The 14,850-nt window shown below is 48.1% G+C and overlaps 1 protein-coding gene across 48 annotated transcripts in view; it reads left to right on the forward strand.

The window, feature by feature from the left end:
- LRRFIP1 (LRR binding FLII interacting protein 1) overlaps positions 1-14,850 on the forward strand; it is a 161,489-nt gene that overhangs the window by 86,710 nt on the left and 59,929 nt on the right. For 32 of the 48 annotated variants that reach the window (NM_001102308.2, XM_005205022.5, XM_005205023.5 and 29 more), the window contains exons 2-4: positions 1,622-1,708; positions 8,264-8,281; positions 12,139-12,186. In NM_001102308.2, the coding sequence (NP_001095778.2) occupies positions 1,622-1,708; positions 8,264-8,281; positions 12,139-12,186 (153 nt within the window). The remainder of the gene's footprint in view (positions 1-1,621; positions 1,709-8,263; positions 8,282-12,138; positions 12,187-14,850) is intronic. The other 16 variants (XM_005204999.5, XM_010803886.4, XM_005205010.5 and 13 more) reach the window with 1 other exon arrangement.

Raw genomic sequence — 14,850 nt, forward strand, 5'->3', positions numbered from 1 at the left:
CCTTCCCCCCCACCACACGACACCCCGGCTCTCCAGTTTGGCTCATCACACAGTGTAACATGGTTTAGAAAGCTGAAAATGGCAACGAGGTATCAAAGTTCTGATGGAGCTTGATTCTTGACACCATTGATTTGAAGGACTTGGGCTTGGGTTGGTTGATCAAGAAACCACATGAACAAAGCAGGTTATAGAATAAATTCCTTGTAAAGACATTAGCCAGCCAAACTGCGGCAGGCCAACTAAGGCCAGTTTTCAACTTAGATTAGAATTTAGAAAGAAGATGAATTTGTAGCGCTATGCAATATAATTTGGAGAAAGAAATGGCAGTCCACTCTAGTATTCTTGCCTGGAGACTCCCATGGACAGAGGAGCCTGGCAGCCTGCAGTCCATGGGGTCGCAAAGAGTCGGACAGAACTGAGCAACTAACACACACACACATGCAGTATAATTATAGGGTGGAAGTGAGGGGCGTCGTAGACATCAGGACCCACCATCCTGATGGGAGTTTGGGGTACAGGGTGCCCCGCCCTCAAAATTGGACAAGAGGACTCAGGCCGCCTCACAGCTAGCCAGACACAGTGACCACACCAGAAGCATGCTGGCCGTCTCAGTGGCCTCATTTTAGGATGATCTAAGGAACAGTGAAAGCTGGGTCAGAACTGTTGGAAGCATTACAAGTGAATTCCCATAAAAATTTAAGTGGAAAGGAAAACGGATTTGTTTTAACAGCAGGAAACCTGGATCCTGGCACCTCTGCACCATTTAGCTCACTGGGCCGGTTTATCACCTGCAGCAGTGCATAAGCTCGAGATTTGTAGAACAGGAAACAGGGTTCAAGCACCAGGTCCCACGGCATTGGTTAGTCTTGGTCAAGCATTTTTGAAAGCTTTTAAATAGAATATTGCGTGCGAAATCAGCTGCAAGTTGACTAGTAGTTAAATGGAGTCGGGTTTTGTTTTAATGTAACCTTTCTAAACAGCTGGAGCCACTCAGCTCTGGTCTGAGATGCTTTGAGAGAAGGTGGGGCTTGCCCAGGCTCCAGTGCTGAGCCTGGAGGCAGCAGGGAACAGCGAGGGGTGACCAGACTAGAGTTCTGGGAAGCAGGGGCAGAGTCCCAGCCCCGTGACCTTGGATGGGTCTGGTGGCCTCTCCAGGTCTCTGCTCCCTGCTCTGTACAGGGAGCACTTGAACTGGTGACCCCAGGGTCTTGTCCAGCTCTGATGCTCTGTTCCTGCATTAATCTGTCATCCCTCCAGAGGAATGCAGACCGCCCAGTCCTGCCACTTGACGGGCTGTGTGACCTTGGGCCCATTGCCCTCTCTGTGCCCTAGGTCTCTTACTTGTTAACTGGGTGTGATAACATGATCGTTGCAACAAGGCTGCTATGATGAGCCCACAGCTTAATGTGTGTGAAGCCCTCAGAACAGCGCCTGCTTGGCCTTTAGCAGAGTGAGCAATCCTGACTACTGAAAAGTATTGTGATTCCTGGGCCCTCTTTAACACGTACGGGTCTGTGTTACTGTGTGTTTGGTAACCTCCGAACCAGAGCACCATGGTTGACCGGAGCCTGGAAAGGAGCCGCTGGTCTGTCTGCTAACACAGTCTCTGGGTCTGTTGCAGGCGGAGGCCAGGTTGGCGGCGAAGCGTGCGGCCCGCGCGGAGGCCCGAGAGATCAGGATGAAGGAGCTGGAGCGGCAGCAGAAGGAGGTAAGGCTGGGCTGGTCAGTGGGCCCCCAGGAGGGTCCCTTCCAGGCCCTGTCCCTCCTGTGATTCTGGTCCTGGTCAGGCCAGGCGCGGCGTCCTGGACACTCGACCCGTCCGATCCGCACAGCGCACTTGCCCGCGTGGATCACACTGGACCAGCCTCCCGGCCTAAAGGAACCAGGAGATGCTGCTTCCAACTGTGGAGCCACAGTTCCCATCCTCTGAATTAAAACGTGAAAGAACAGATTATTATTTTTTGAGGCTACCCAAACAGTCCCGTTTAAAAATACTTCCCTTGCGGTTTTTACACTTTGTAATAGGTTTCATGAGACCTGAAACCCCGTTAAGTGATACAGGGAACAGAATAAACGCCGGATGAAATGGCCAGGGGGGGAAATGGCCCTCCTGGGAAGTGGACAGCGTGGTGTTTACACACCCATTAATGCTGTTTGCTGCTTTCTTTCACCACCTCGAGCCGGAGCCAGAAGCCACGTGGGCGGCATGAGGGCTCTCTCACTCGCAGCTTGAGGGGTGGGCTTTCCCCTGACCTTAAAGCTCACGTGGTGGGTGAAGGAGTCCCTCTCCAGAGGCTCCGCCTTCTCCTGTGGGCCTCGGCCTCTGGGGGTCTCGGGAGCAGCCACGCCAGGCCCCCCCGGAGGGCTCTCTCTGTTGGGAAGATTTGAACATTGTTGTATTGGAGAGGGGGCCAGATGCCTTCTCACAGCGGATTTTCGTACAGAGTCTGGTCTGGTTCACGTAGTCACATTTTCTAAGTTGAACCAGTGTTTTAAAACTCGTCAGGCTTCAGATAAAACTGGATTTCCAGCCTCTTGTGAAACTGCATTTTCTGCCAGGTTCCCAACGTCACATTCCCCGTGGGGGTGAGTCCCTCACGCTCACTCTCGCCCCTTCCCGCTGCCTGCAGGGTCAGCCGCTCTGAGTGAACTCAGGGGAGGGGCGTGGACAGGTCTGAACTTGAGGAGGAAACCTCTTGCGTGTGGCTGCGAAAGCAGGTTGGAGGTCACTAGAAACTCAAGCCCAGGGGCTTAGTTAGGGGAGTCATACCTGGGTCCCAGTGGTGGAAAGCTGAAAGCCGCCAAGGAGGGTGTGATGTCCCTGAGAGAAGGGCCACCCCCCAGGCCAGCAGGGATGCTGGGAAGTGAGCCCGCAGTAGGGCAGCAGCCACGTTTCTTGGGCATCACTTGTCCTGTGTTTACATGCAGACAAAGACTAAACAAATATTTGAAGGTAGATCAACCACGCCCTCCCTCCTTGTTGGAAATACAAATACGATTGGAAGTAAGTTCTAGCTTTTATGATATTTTGCCTCTAGAATTAATTTAGTATTTTAATTTGGGGGCTTTTCTTTTGATTTACTTGGAGAAGCATGGGTCTGACATTTTCTCAGTGCCTCTCCCACCTAGAATCACATTTACCGTTTTAAAAAATGGAAATAGAGCCTCCTGAATTCTCAAGTTAGTTATTTGAACTCTGCAGTTGAGCTGAAACTGCTTAATGCTGGGGTTACCTGCAGCCCCTCCCCTGCCATGAGGCTGGTTAAGGGCGAGGGTGGGAGCCTGACTCATATTCTTCTGTAAACAACTCTGGGGACTGGACCTGGCCCAGAGTAGTTGTTAAAGTGCATTCCAAGAGGCGTTTTCAGGAGACGCTTCAGGGAGGAGTACTTGCACTGGGAGGTGGAGAGGAGGCGTAGACCTCGTTGTCTGTGGGCCTTTGTCACCTGTCTGTCTGAGACATGTCACCTGGGCTTTAGGAATCACCCTGACACCAAGAGCCGGCACTAGATGGACATAAAGCGTACGCATTGGAGGCCACCTCGGTTTTTAGGTTAGGGATTTTATTTATTTGTTTTAGATTTAATTTTATTCTTTATTCTTTATCGGCCGCTCCGCAGTTTATGAGACTTCAGTTCCCCAACCAGGGACGAACTCAGGCCCCGCCAGTGAGAGTGCTGAGTCCCAGCCACCGGACCCCCAGGCAGTTCCCCGAGTCAGAGATTTTAAGTGACGGATTGATTGTTCGGACTGCCTGGTGCTGATGTCTGTTCAGAATGTTGCTGTTCACGTAGTAACTCCTTGCACACCCTGAGTGCAGGACACCGGGAGCCCCTTCCCTGTGCTTTGGGAACCCCCGGCAGGGATGTTCAGGGGTTAGTGCCACGGCTTCATCAGTTCCTGGGGCGGGGGCTGCGTTCCCCAGCCTCCAGCAGGAGTGGTGGCTCGTTCCTTCGTCTGCTTCCCCTGCTTCTCCTCCAGCCCCCAGCCTTAAAAGGGCTGTAAGAAGAATTTTCCACAGTGTTTTGCTGCCCCATCCTGGTTTCTCCGCCTTTGACTGAGTATCCACACTGCACCCTCCTCTGCTGGTAGTAAGTGTTTTTGGCGGCCTGTGGCTGTCCCCTCTACCTGAACCACTGGACTCGGGAAAGATGACCTTGAACCTGAAAGGAGGACTCCCTTTGGTTTCCGTGGTGGAAATCATTTTACCATTTGTCTCACAAAGTAAGAGAAAGTTACTCTCACCAAGAACACAAAGGGAAAATTTCTACCAAATCAAGGTGAAAGTGAGTTAAATAGTATGTGTGTACATATCTATCCTCCAGATTATAATATATTCTATCCTTAATTATGGGCAGAACTGAATTAAATATCTATTAGGCTGTCCAGAAAGTTCGTCCCAGTTTTCCTGGGCGCTCCCAAACGAACTTTTTTGGCTAGCCCCTGCTGAATCATATGAGCAGCATGTTATTCACAAAGTTCTTTGGCAGAAGTTCTTGTTTTAGAAAATAAAGGTTAAGAGGAATTAAGCTAAGTAAGAAATTATGTGAAGTGCCTCCTTTAAAAGCAAAGCACCCCTTTCTCTTTTGAGTCAAGGGAAGTCCCCTTCCGTTCCACATTAATTCTGCAAAGTGATCTCTTGCTGAACTCCTGCACTGCAGTTGCAATACCTCGAGCTGCAGAACTGCAGCTGCTACCCAAAGATGGGAAACTGCGTCCGGGCCATTCGATCTCGGTATCATTAAATGGGCATTGGGTGTCAGCAGGGGAGTGACCTTGTGGAGTCTTCCCCCACCCCACCCCCGCCAGCACAGGGCTCCCAGGACAGAGGTGCCCGAGGACTTGAGCAACCTGGCCCAGCTGCTGTGTGGCGTGGCCTGCCCTCGGGTGTCTGGTGACTACTAAGGACCTCAGGCTTTGCAGAGAAATTTGATTAAAACCTGGGAAATCTGATTTAAAAATGCCACAGTTTGCCTCCCTCGGTCAGACACACAAGTGCCGTTGGTTAATAGATGCCATTAGAATTTCAAAAAAAATTTTTTAATTTTATTGAGGTATAGTTGATTAATAACGTTGTATTAAACCTCTGCTGTATGGCAAGGTGATTCTGTTTTACCTATATATTCTTTTTTGTCTTTTTTCCCCATAGTGATTTATCATAGGATCTGATTATAGCTCCCTGTGGTACACAGTAGGGCCTTGTTTATCCATTCTTTATGTAGCAGTTTGTACGGAAACTCTGTATTCTTACAGTAGAGACACATACGTGGTCACGCGGTGAAGCGGCGTTGTTGTGACTCACAGGGAAGGTCTTGCACGAAAGCGGTGCGCTGACCAGGGGGTTCTTAGCATTCAGTCCCCGCAGGGACGCTTTCAGACATGAGAACGGGTTTCCAGGGTGGGTGGGTCTGAGCGTGAGGACCCAGAGGAAAGCTCACCTTCACTGCCTGGAAGGTACCTTAGGTAAACGTCACCTTTTTAAATGAGCCCTGTGTGGGTCTCCTCTGTGGGACCCTTCTCCCTGCCATGAGCTCAGGGACAGGCCAAGGAGACTGCGACGGTGTCTTCTCTGCTGAACGCACGCCTTTCTCAGGGTCAGACCACATGCCTGGCGACCACGCCCCACACTGTGAATTATCTGGGTGCAGAAAGACACCCTGAGTGGGGGGCCTTGCATGTGTCAGGGAGGAAGCAGAGGAACTAACTCTTGTCAGCACAGCGAGTGTGGACACCGAGTGAAGAAGCTGCTGGTGGAGAAAGGCAGGGCGGGCAAGGAGGCTGTGGGCAGAGAGCTGGATGGCGGAGGCTGGAGCGCGGACGGGGGCCCTGGCTTGGCCCAAGGTTTGTATTCAACCTGTGAGCCTATGGGCGCTCACTCACACCAAGGACAGCTTTGCGCGCATAAATCCAGTGTCCTTGGGGCAGGAGAGCATTGCCACGGACCGTTTCTGTCTAGTTCCTCAACTAAGGGATTTGGAAGGTTTAAGATAAAACACGTGGATATGTATTAATAGTCAAAGCGGACTGGGGTGGGGCAGGGGGTCGGCAGGGACCTCCCGGAGCCCCCTGGAATGTGGCGGTGCTGGGCTTGGGTGCCCTCACCGTTGGGAACAGGGTCTATCCGGGTTTTACTGACAGATGAGGAAAGCAGGCCTTAATTAGACAGAAGCCGAGAAGGTGGCCGAGCCAAGATTCAAACCTGGAACCGAAAAAGCTGCAGAGCCTGTAATCCTCACCCTCTGCCTCCAAAGCAGGCGTGTCATCACCAGTGGCAACAAAGGGCCTCACCAGTGTGTTGACCTCGGGATTAACACCAGCAGGGCGCACGCTGGCACTCATGCAGCACGGGAGTGCAAACACCCACGTAATCCTCAGCGGTTCACAAGCGGAAGCACACCTTGAAAAACCAGTTTTTTTCCCTTGGTGCTGATTCGGGGCACGTCATGGGAACGCAGAACAGACCGTGGTGTCCGCCCATGTGCTAGAGAGACACGAACAGTAGCTGTTGGTCTGGCTGATTCTTAGCGTGACCCAAGTCCAGGGCTGCGGGGTGTGCACAGGTGTGCCCATCTGGAGAGAGGAGGCAGACGGCTTTCAGGTTTGGGGCCCTGCTTTTAGTAGCGAGGATGGCATGCAGGCGTACTCCTGGGTCTCCCCTTCGCATATCACGTCTCTGGGCCTGCCTATAATTAGATCCAGCCCCACAATCTGTGTTACACAATCTGTCAGCACTGGCATTTTAAGTTGTTGATGAAGTGGAAATGAATATGCTTTGGAAGACCGGTGTTTAACCTGTAGCATTGGTATTTCAGTATAAAAATTGAGAAACACGATCCCTCCTTCCGTGTGGTGGCGAGCCACCACACTGCTGCTTCTGAGCAGGGCAAAGGCCTTCCTTGACACGGAGGTGGGCTTGGCAGCAGGCAAACGGAGCCTGTGAATGCCTGGAGAGCAGTGAGGTCCCTGGAGGCTCATGAGAGCAGGAAGCTGACGACACCACTGGAAGGTGTTGGAGGTGGGTGGTGCATGAAGCCACGCTGGTGCCTGGGCCCCTCCAAGGCCAGCATGGAGAGTGCACACAGAGCAGAGGTGAGCCGAGTGTCCCCCCTCTGGTGCTGGAGGAGCTGGGTCTGTCAGCAAGGCCTAGCAGACCCTGCGGACACGGGGGCTGGGAGCAGGCTGGTGATCCATCCTGGTGGTGCAGGCAGCCCCAGGCTTGCAGCTGAATGGTTCAGAGGTTCTCTTCACCCCTGCGGATGCTGAGAACCGACTGCGTGGCTGTGCTTTGGGGCTATCTCAGAGAACTATGAGCTCCTTCTTAATGGATTTATTAGGGAGAATATGCAGATGTTCTTTGGGAAATCTGAGTGAAACTTCAACTCTGTCTGAGAGCCTAAACTAATGGGAAAAAAATTCTGGTGTGATGATCAGGTGATCTGATGATCAGGGCATGTCTCTTGTTGTTACTGACCTGATCAACATTTCTGTTGGAGACTAACATCTAATGCAGTACAGGTGCTGGGTATATTGACATCTGCTCACCTCTGTAGGACTGGAAGCATGGGGTCTGAAGACTTAGAGCTGTAGCAATGCCTTGGGCCATGCTCGGCAGTTTTGTTGGGTGAATAAAGAATGAATGAGTGAATGAGTGATGGAATAGGCATCTCAGTCTTACCTAGGGATTACTACAAAATTAGGAGAAACCTCTAGAGCAAGCTAGTATGTCCCAGTATGATAATAAGCATTTCAAAATGTGTTTCAATTATATCCTCGCGATCAGTCTGTTTGGTGGAAGTTTTCCTGATTTGTATCTGCATGAATCCAAACATGAAAGAATGTTTCCTAACTCTTTGTGAATCTGACCAGCTGACTTTCCAATTAAATTTCTGTACTTCTTTGCTACACTTTGGTCATGTGAAAAGAAATTTTATATTGAGGATGAAGTTCTTTTTCCCATTAGTGGTATTAGTTAACACAAACTTTTGCATTAGACTAATAACAGGATTCTCATAGACTTGTGTGGACGTGCCTGTATTTCATCAACGTAACTAAAATAGAATGTAAGATCTGTTATGAAATTACTGATTATTTCGATGAGACTACAAGAGAGTTTTTTTCATTCCCGTTTTACCGGTTTTTGCTTTGTTTCAATATGGCTTTTATTCATATTTCTAGGTCCTTATAGAACCTTTCTTTCTGATTTTTCTACTTCTGTAATTGGATTTTGTGTTTCTTTCCCGATTTCTTTTGCCCTTCTCTGAAGATCTATCAGGTTCAAAAGGTAGGCTCTTCCATATTTATTTTCTGATTTGCATGTACTCTTTTTCCCTTGCCAAGGACCTGGTCGCCTTTCAGAAATAACGCCTTTGATTGAGAACTCATTAAAGTTCTTACTGCTTCTTTTACTGTCATATTCGTGAATTGGTTTGAGCACGAATGCTTAGGTGTTCACATCAGCCCCCACGAAAAGCAGCCGTCAGCACACACGTCTGTGTACTGAATGCTTTTTCTATCTCCATTTTTCTCAAGAAATTGGAAAATTGTTTAAGAAAAAAATTAAGACAAAATAAATCACACTTTAGAGTCTGGAAAACCGTTTAGAATCAGACATTTGAAAAGAAAGAGTATCCTTGCATGTAATTTTATTATTAATAGTAAGTGTTGAAATTTTCAGTACATGTTACTATACGTTGAGATTATTACATACTGAATTAAAACTGAGTAAAAAAAGAAAATGATGGTATAACAATAAAACCCAGTAGCTTAAAACACACCTGCCTTCCATCCCTAATATTCAGAGTGCTACCATGCATCTCTGTTTCCTAAGGGTATTTTGTAAAGGCAGTGAGGTTTAGAAATAAATGCGCTGAGCTGTCCCGCTACAGAAAATAAAAACAACCAAGTCAGTGAGTCCTGATCCAGCAATAATGAAGGCAGGCGCGAACGGTTCCCTGGGAATTTATAGGAAAGTGTTCACAGGGAGTCTTTCCCATAAATGAATTGAAATAATTTCCTATTTACAAACATATTTAGTTTATAAAGAAGAGTTGTAGTTGTCTTTGAGAGCAGCTAAGAAAATCAACAAGGTGACCTAATCTCATGGGTTAGAAAATGCAAGCCCTTTAAACACAGAACATCAGTGTGTTTAAATTTCCAGAGTCTCCAGCTCCTGGGGCTGCTGTCTGGTTAGACCCCAACCCGGAGCCACGTCTGATTTCTTTAGAATCATAACCTTCTCTGGAGAGTCTAAATTGCCTCAAGTAGCAATTTCCCAAATTTCCATTTGGTATTCAATGAAAATGCCCGTTCACCAGGATTTAGAGTTCTAAGAAGCGTACACCAGACAAACAAAATGAGTAACATCTCCATTTCCTTCTGCACTTGACTCCTCAGCCTTCACTAGCCCTCCGGGAGCCACCTGGCACTTTATAAGAATATTAAATGCAGTGTTAATTTTGAAAAAAAAAAAATTGTTTCTGGATTCCTTTACCAGCTGCAGTTCCACATTGCCTCCCCCCCTGCCCCTCTCACTCTGCATAAATATTATCCCCCAAAGTGTCAAGAAACCAGTTAAGAAGGTGCCAAGATCTATTAGAACTTTGTTAGTTTTTGCAGAGTCCACTTGGAACTGTATACTGAGGCTAGAGTTCGAAACCACACATAGAGAATCCAGGTCAGAATTTCACAGGCAAAAGGCAAGGCTGGGAACCGTCACGGTAACTGATGGAATAGGACACAGTCAACTAAAACCTAGACAGGGACTCCTCTCTGGTCGTTTCTACTTGACTCATTCCCATCTGGTGCTGGATCAAGAATATCTCCTCCTCACTCCCAGGGATACGCCGTTAGAATCTTGTCAGAATGGTCACGTGTCACACAGTACAGGCGGCCCAGCTGGCCCTTAGTGGTAAAGAACCCACCTGCCAATGCAGGAGATGCAAGAGACCTGGGTTCGAGCCCTGGGTCGGAAAGATCCCCCGGAGGAGGGCACAGCAACCCACTCCAGTGTTCTTGGCTGGAGAATCCCATGGACAGAGGAGCCTGGAGGGCTACAGTCGGACATGACTGAGGCGACAGCACAGCACGCACACCCAGCACACACACCCAGCACACACAGCTAAAGGGAGCTCAGGGAGCCCTCAGCGGAAAAGCAGATGTCCATTATTATCATAAAGACATGACCCGGGACGCAGGGGGAGGAGGCAGTAAGGTTTGGTGGCAGCCCGTGGGCTGTCTCCATCACAGTTTCTCTTGTGTTGAATCAAAGCTGTTTCTGAAAGTCAAGCACGTGTGCACCCGTCTGGCTCTTGCTTCCCTCTGCATGGCTCACCGGCTCCTCACAGCCTGCGTGTGCGGTGTCGTGCACTTCCTAGAGTTTGCTGTGCCGCCCCTGCTACTAACACCAGGACGACTCCTTAACTGTGCTTTTCCAGGGGCGTCCTCTCCCCACGATGGCTTGGAAACGTAGCTAGAGTTACCGCAGCTGTTTATAAGGCCACCTGTGAACTCAACGGAAGATTTTAAATACTGGTTCTTACTTTTGTCCTAAAAAGTGGGACAGGTAGAATGCAGTATTTGATACGGGTATAGAATTGGCCAAAAAGGAAAAGACAGAAATAGAAAAACGGATAATGCGGACCTCTTTTGGAATTTACTTTTTTGTCAGATTCTATAGGCCCATTCCTTTTTAAAAGCCACATTTTCTATCTGTGTAGTCAGGGCATGAGATAAAGGAGGGTTGATGGCATCGAACTTTTATACATGGAGCTTGACAGTGAAAGCGGAGCTAGCAGGATTTGAACGCAAAATAGCTTTAAGCAGTTGTGTTTAACTTAAGCTGTTGTTGAAACATGACTGTGGGAAGTATTTCCCTTCTCAATTTATAGTCTAAGGGAAGGAACTTACAGAAAAGTGTTTGGCTCATGTGCTTTAGCTGCTCAGGTTCTATATTGGTTGAATTTTTAAAGCACTGATAAGTTCTCTCCTAATTTTCTTCGTCACGTTTTCTACTTACCACCATTCCTAAGAGAAAGGGGCGAGACCATTGAAGGGCCATATGTTTTAAATCTGGCCGACTTTCAAAATAAACAGAAACTAAACCAAATATAAAGCCAAGTATAACAGCAGCAGCCTGTTTGGTTCATTGTAAAACCATTTCAAGTGCTGTCGTGCACTTCTCACATGCGGTATTTTCCCTCTGATTTTAAGTTTTTTGTGTGCGAAAGGAAAATCGTCTCTGTGTTATACGATACAAAGGTTTAGATGGTGGTTTCTTGGTTTTCTTATTGGAAATCAAGGGAAAAGTGAGGAGAAAAGCAAAGCCCCTTTATTTGGGACTCCACCGGGGCTCCCACCTAAATTGGGAATTGCTATATTTTGGCGACAATAATAGCCATCCTGAATCTGCTTTTGTAATTCTCACTTGGGCAGCTGCAGTTTAGATAGGCAAGGTGAAAGCATGGAGATATTGGCTTTTTTTCCCTGTATCAAGACCTCTTCTACAATAGGCTGCTTGGCCATCTTGCCGTTAGCAGCATATGATAAAGACGTCCACAGCCCAGAAATTCTCGAGGGCCTAAATTTAGCATAGATATCAGATGGCTGGAGCAAGTGTATCAGAAATCTAGGGCTCAGGACATGGTTTCTGCCCCTTTCCTCTGGTTTTCTCATCCCTGTTGTAGCAACAGAGAAATGGCTCTCCGGTTTGGCTTCTCTTAAACAGGGGTGGAAAAGAGCCGGACACGACTGAGCCACTGAGCACACGCACACGTGTGCGCGCGCACACACACACACACACAGTGTTTTATGGCTGCAGTACATTTTCTCTGAGGGCACAGCCAGCTTGACAGAGGGGCTCGTCATGCTGCCGGGCTGTTGAAATTCCTGGTCTCTACGGAGGTCTCCCCCTCGCCCCAGCAATGCTTTGTCCTGGCATGTCTTCCCAGGTGGGGAGGGTCATCTTCCTGGGCTCACAGGTGGTGTGGGGGTCTGCAGCCCCCCGCAGAGCCCCGCCTGTTCTAACTCTTGTTGCCTCGGCATGTTCCCTTGACCCTGGGGCTTGGAAATGCATGTCGGAACAGTGTCCTACTCAGAGCGCGTGTCACTTCTTGCCTCATCTTCTTTCCCTTCTGTCTACAGAAATATTATGGGCTGGATACAAAATGGGGCGACATCGAGCAATGGATGGTAGGCCTCAAATATGATTTTTCAAAGCTTGAAACGGTCTGTGATTTCATTCTCCCACACTGTAATTGCATAGCTAGATCCTGGCTGCCCCCTAATTTAATACTGAGAGGCTGCCTTCCGGGGGATGTTTGCATCTGGTCTGCTTGTTTACAGCCCCTGTGAAGGCTGCTTAGAAAAGGTCCGGCCAGGCGTCTGGTGAGGCGGCTGGCTCCTGGAGCCCCCCAGGCTAGCATGGGGACACTCATGCCGGACCAGGGCCCCCCAGTGTGAGAACCTTCCTGTGACCGGCCGGCCTAGCCAGCAGCTCTAGCCGGAAGCCAGAGGAAGCATTGTGCTGTGTGGTCTCCATTCCCAATTGCAGTCAGCTGCCCGGCCACTCTCCTTCCGAACTTTATCCTTCACTGCTGGGCCCTGCTCACCTCGTGCACTGTCCCTGAGAAACCATGGTTCTTGGGGGAGAAAATTCCTTTATCTTCTCACCCTGTTTCCTGGCACAACTTATCTGTTCTTCGTTGCCGGGGACCAGCCCTGGCTGATCCAGGGTATTCGAAGGAGAGGCGACGTAGGCGAAGATCAGGAAACAATTGCTTAATTAAACGTTAATTAAGGATATAAAGAGTAATAGAATGAGGATAGCTCAGTGAGGAAATTCAGTAGAGAAAAGAGGCTGAAATAAGGATAGCTCAGTGAGGACATTCAGTGTAGAAAAGAGGCTGAATAATTCAGCCAGAAGGTAAGAGAAAGAACGACATGGTGAGACCAAGTTTCGGTGAACAAGGCCCGCACTTTATTTTCCAAAGTAGTTTTTATACCTTAAGTTATGCATAGAGGATAATGGGGGAAGGGGTAGAGTCATGCAGCAAGCCAGGCTTTCTTCCTGCAGACTTATCATATGCAAAAGCTTAGGTGATTTGCATCATCTTCTGGCCCGGAGGCCTGTTAACATTTTAAGACCCTTTCTTCAGAAAACTTATTTTTCTCTAAAGGTGATTGGCCAGGAGCCACCCTCCAAAAGCATTAGATAAAGTTGCATTCCTACAGAGCAAAGGTGTGGTGGGCTATAACAAGAAAAAGAATTAACTCAAGGGTCCTAGGTTACAAACATTAAAGCTACTACTTACACCAATTATATTAATCAATGCACTGCCAGGGACACAGCAGGTAAGGGATATGCAGACTTAGCAGCAAACATTGGCCCAAGAAGTGAAAATCCCTTCACCAATACAATTTCTAATCAATCTTTTAACTACTCAAAAGAATCTGTGTTTAGACAGTTTAGAACATCTCCTGCCTCTCACGGTTGGGAGGCTCTGAACAATCACATGTGGCCGGAAAAACCTATTCAGGCAGGCTAGAGGATTTCCAAAGGAGTTTGTAGGTTAAACACTGTCACACCCAGGAATCGTTAACTGGAGCTGTAAGCTAACTCTTTTTTCAGAGAGGTAGTGGGGGACAGCCCCCCATAAAGTCAGAGGTGTAGGTGAAAGCTCAAAGCAGAAAGTAGGCAGACTCTGGTTTTGGGGGTAGATGGGGGACTCCTGAGGCTCGATCCCACCTTTGCGTATGCCGAGCCTCCTTCCTCATGACCTTTGTCATGGGCGGAGTTCCTCACTGGCTCCCAGCAGTGATAGAATTCCAGTTGAGCTATTCCAGATCCTGAAAGATGATGCTGTGGAAAGTGCTGCACTCAATATGCAATATGCAATATGCACTCAATATGCAATATGCCGGCTCCCGGCACTTCGTCATTTAAGAGCTGGCCTGCCCTTCACGATACCACCCCCCGTCCTTACAAGCCTTTCAGGCGGAGATGTTGCCCCACAGTGGGAGGCTCTGGAAGGGGGGTGGGCTCTGAGAGCCGTCCAGTGGTCATCAGTTCACCCCCGAGTGCCCCCCACCTCTCCTTGTCCTTGTCACCTTGCTTGCTGGCCTCACAGACATCATCGCATCCTTCCAGCCTTTGAGAACCAAGCCAGTATGCAGCTGTCCCATTAAATGTCCCTTATACATAAAATGATCCAAGGAAATAGAAAATTACCTACATCGTAGAGATCTGTGTATAATATAAAAGAAAACAGCTGTTGATATACAAAGAACACACAATTCCTCTATTTAAACAATTAACTTCAACCTCTGTTATGTGTAACCATCATTTTAACGCTTATATGGCATAGGTATAAATTTAACAAATCTTAAGACACAGTTAAAAGAGGTGTCAGTGTTTTATATGCCACTGAGAAAGAAAATGCTAATTATAATTGTGAGCAACTTTGATTATAAGGTATGCCTCGACTTCAGAGAAGTCCAGATGCAAAATGAAACATCTTAGGATGCAGTGAATGTAGTAGATAGGGTGGCATCCACGTTGGATCTCTTGCAGAAATGGTTTCTTCTCTGATTCCTGAACAGAAGTGAGTAGGTTTTGAATGTCAAAAGTAGGTTGATTTAAATGCACCAGATTCGATTAGGAAAAAAAAAAAAGAGCCTGCTTTTCACCGAACACATGCTTGTTTTTAAAGCCAGAATGAAACATCCCAATGATTTGTGTGCTTAAGTTCCAGCCTCCACCCCCACCTGCTTTAGAAGAAAACATTTTCTCCCAGTGGTTTAATTGAGGCCTTTAAGCAAAGTAAATATTTGTTTGACATTTATATCAGAAATACT

The sequence above is a fragment of the Bos taurus genome, chromosome 3, assembly GCF_002263795.3.
Source record: "Bos taurus isolate L1 Dominette 01449 registration number 42190680 breed Hereford chromosome 3, ARS-UCD2.0, whole genome shotgun sequence".
NCBI lineage: Eukaryota > Metazoa > Chordata > Mammalia > Artiodactyla > Bovidae > Bos > Bos taurus.